This window comes from Lipotes vexillifer, unplaced genomic scaffold (genome assembly GCF_000442215.2).
Source record: "Lipotes vexillifer unplaced genomic scaffold, Lipotes_vexillifer_v1.1 scaffold370, whole genome shotgun sequence".
In the NCBI taxonomy this organism is placed as follows: domain Eukaryota; kingdom Metazoa; phylum Chordata; class Mammalia; order Artiodactyla; family Lipotidae; genus Lipotes; species Lipotes vexillifer.
The window spans coordinates 1,288,399-1,290,736 of NW_006772699.1; the positions used below are offsets into that span (position 1 = coordinate 1,288,399).

The following is a 2,338-nucleotide window of genomic DNA, read 5'->3' on the forward strand; positions in this document are numbered from 1 at the left end:
TAGGGAGTGAGCGGGTAGGTTCTGGAGCCAGCTCCTGGGGTGGAATCTCGGCTTTACTGCTTATAATCTCTGTGATTTAACCTCTGGGAGCCTCCTCATCTGTGCAGATGGTAACGGTCAGGACCTCACAGTGCTGTGAAAACGAACTGAGGTAACAGAAGTAAAGGGCCTAGCACCGTGCCTGGGACATAAAAATGCTCAATAATACGATCAGTAGACAAGGAAAACATCAAGACGGGCTCCAAGGGGAGGGCGAGCCCCATTTTTTAAGGACCGGAAGCCCGCGGATGAACGAAGGAGGGAGGGCGTCTGAGGTTCAGACCAGGGGGTCGTGTGGGCTCACTGGACCCAGCCCTGTAATAACGGCTCAATAACCATCCCCACCTCCGTAGCCTTCGTCTGTCAAATCCCTGCGTGCTGAGCGCCTACCACGCACCTCGCTGGACCTCGAGTTGGACCTGCAGGCGACCAGGACCTGGCACAGCCAGCTGACTCAGGAGATCTTGGTGCTGAAGGAGCTCAAGGAGCAGCTGGAACAGGCCAAGAGCCACGGGGAGAAAGAGCTTCCACCGTGCTTGCGGGAGGACGAGCGCTTCCGCCTGCTGCTGAGGATGTTGGAGAAGCGGGTGAGTGGCGCTCCACCCGTGCAGAGGGCGCGCTGCTGCAAGGGAGGCCGGCCGGACCTTCGAACAGGTCCTGCAGCCCTGTGACGCACTTGGAGTGTTCCCAGGTCCCCTCACGCCCATCAGCAAAGAGATCCAGGAATCCCTCTGCCCAGCAAACTTTATTAACTCTTTACCTGGCTGCCAGGTCCTTTTGCTGCATTACCGTGTTTATGTGTGCAAGACCTTATTGTTTACACGTTTATTCCTCCAGGTGGGCCTTCATCAAACATGTTGGGTACCTAATCTACGCTGGGGCACACGCTTGAACAGAGTGAATACAGAATGCTGACCTGCCCCAGTGGCTGCCCATGCAGTCCCGCAGAGTGGGTGTCTCCAAATGGGAAAGGAGCGGCTCCTGGCAGGACTTTGTCCTGAGGGAGATGCCTGGGAATACAAGCCTGCTCACGTCCCTGCCCTAGTGTAGTGCGTTTGAGGGATTTCAGCAGTTGCTCAAGGAAGAAGATATGACCACAAAACGGCCGGAGCACACAATGAGTTTAATTTGAGTGGTTGCTGCTTTCACAACTTTGCATCTGGGGGAAGTCCCTCACTGCATGACAATGCCCACCCACCCCCAAAGGCAGCTGTTCTGGGACCACTACCTAGAGAGGAGGAGGGCAGGGGAAAGGGGGTTGGAAAGGTGGCCTAGGCATCTAGATGGTGTCATTCAGAGCACCACGAGGAGTCTCTGGGTTGGAGAACACCAAAGCAGCAGCAGTTTGGGGGTCTCTTATAGCCCTGGGGTTTATCTTGTCTATGACTAGCAGATGTTGGGTGCAGCTTTAGCGGGTATGCAAAACAGGCAGATTCTAAACAGCTAAAAAATCTTCTTATTGGAGCTTCATTTTAAACAGTTGAATGGGTAAAAATTTGACCTTGGCACCAGTGGGCTCTTGAGATCCCAGACTATGGTGAAGAAATAAATACCATAGGACCAACACACAGAGGCCACCTTCGACTCAATTTCTATAATACCTGCCAGGATTGCGGTCCATGGCAGAAATGGTAGACTTTTGCTAGTTTTCTCTGTACACAGCCAAGCAGTGCAAGAGCACCGTACAGAGGGTGCCTGCCTGGATTGTTGGGAGGGCCATTAGCTAAAATTCCAGCTCTCAACGCAGGTGACGATAACTTAGAGCAGGAAGGTGGTACCGGGCTTCTTAGGTCTGGACTAATGTGGGAGCTTCAGATTGACTTTGGTAATTCAGAAGTTCCAGAAATGTTTATTTCTTTCTTATTTATTACTTATACCCTAATGTACGTATAATAGAGTTATAATAATAGCATTAAGAGAAAATAAAAAATCAGAGCAAGTTTTAAGGAAGAGAAGGCAATATATATATCCCTAATCTACTGGTAGTTGTCTATTACATTTGTCTTGGAGCTTCCTAGTAGCCAAGGCAAAAAGAGGTAAGAAAACAAGTGCATATGTGCCGTACCTTAAGAAAGCACCAACTAAGAAAACCTGACCTTTTAAATAGGGGGAAAAAAAAAATAGTACATCTGTGACTGTCTGATGATGAGCTTCTACTAAAAAACCATTTAAATGGTAGCTTCATCGACCAAAATTCTGTCTTTATGCAATGTTTTCAAGTATATGGAACATAGATATTTTAGGGCTCTCTGGTTTGTTCTCAAAAGTGCTTCCATAGGTTTGTATCAGGAGGGAAAGA

The 2,338-nt window shown here is 49.3% G+C and overlaps 1 protein-coding gene across 1 annotated transcript in view; it reads left to right on the top strand.

Moving 5' to 3' along the window:
- WWC1 (WW and C2 domain containing 1) overlaps positions 1–2,338 on the top strand; it is a 151,037-nt gene that overhangs the window by 146,724 nt on the left and 1,975 nt on the right. The window contains exons 21-22 of the mRNA XM_007447821.1: positions 393–626; positions 1,976–1,978. Of these exons, the coding sequence (XP_007447883.1) occupies positions 393–626; positions 1,976–1,978 (237 nt within the window). The remainder of the gene's footprint in view (positions 1–392; positions 627–1,975; positions 1,979–2,338) is intronic.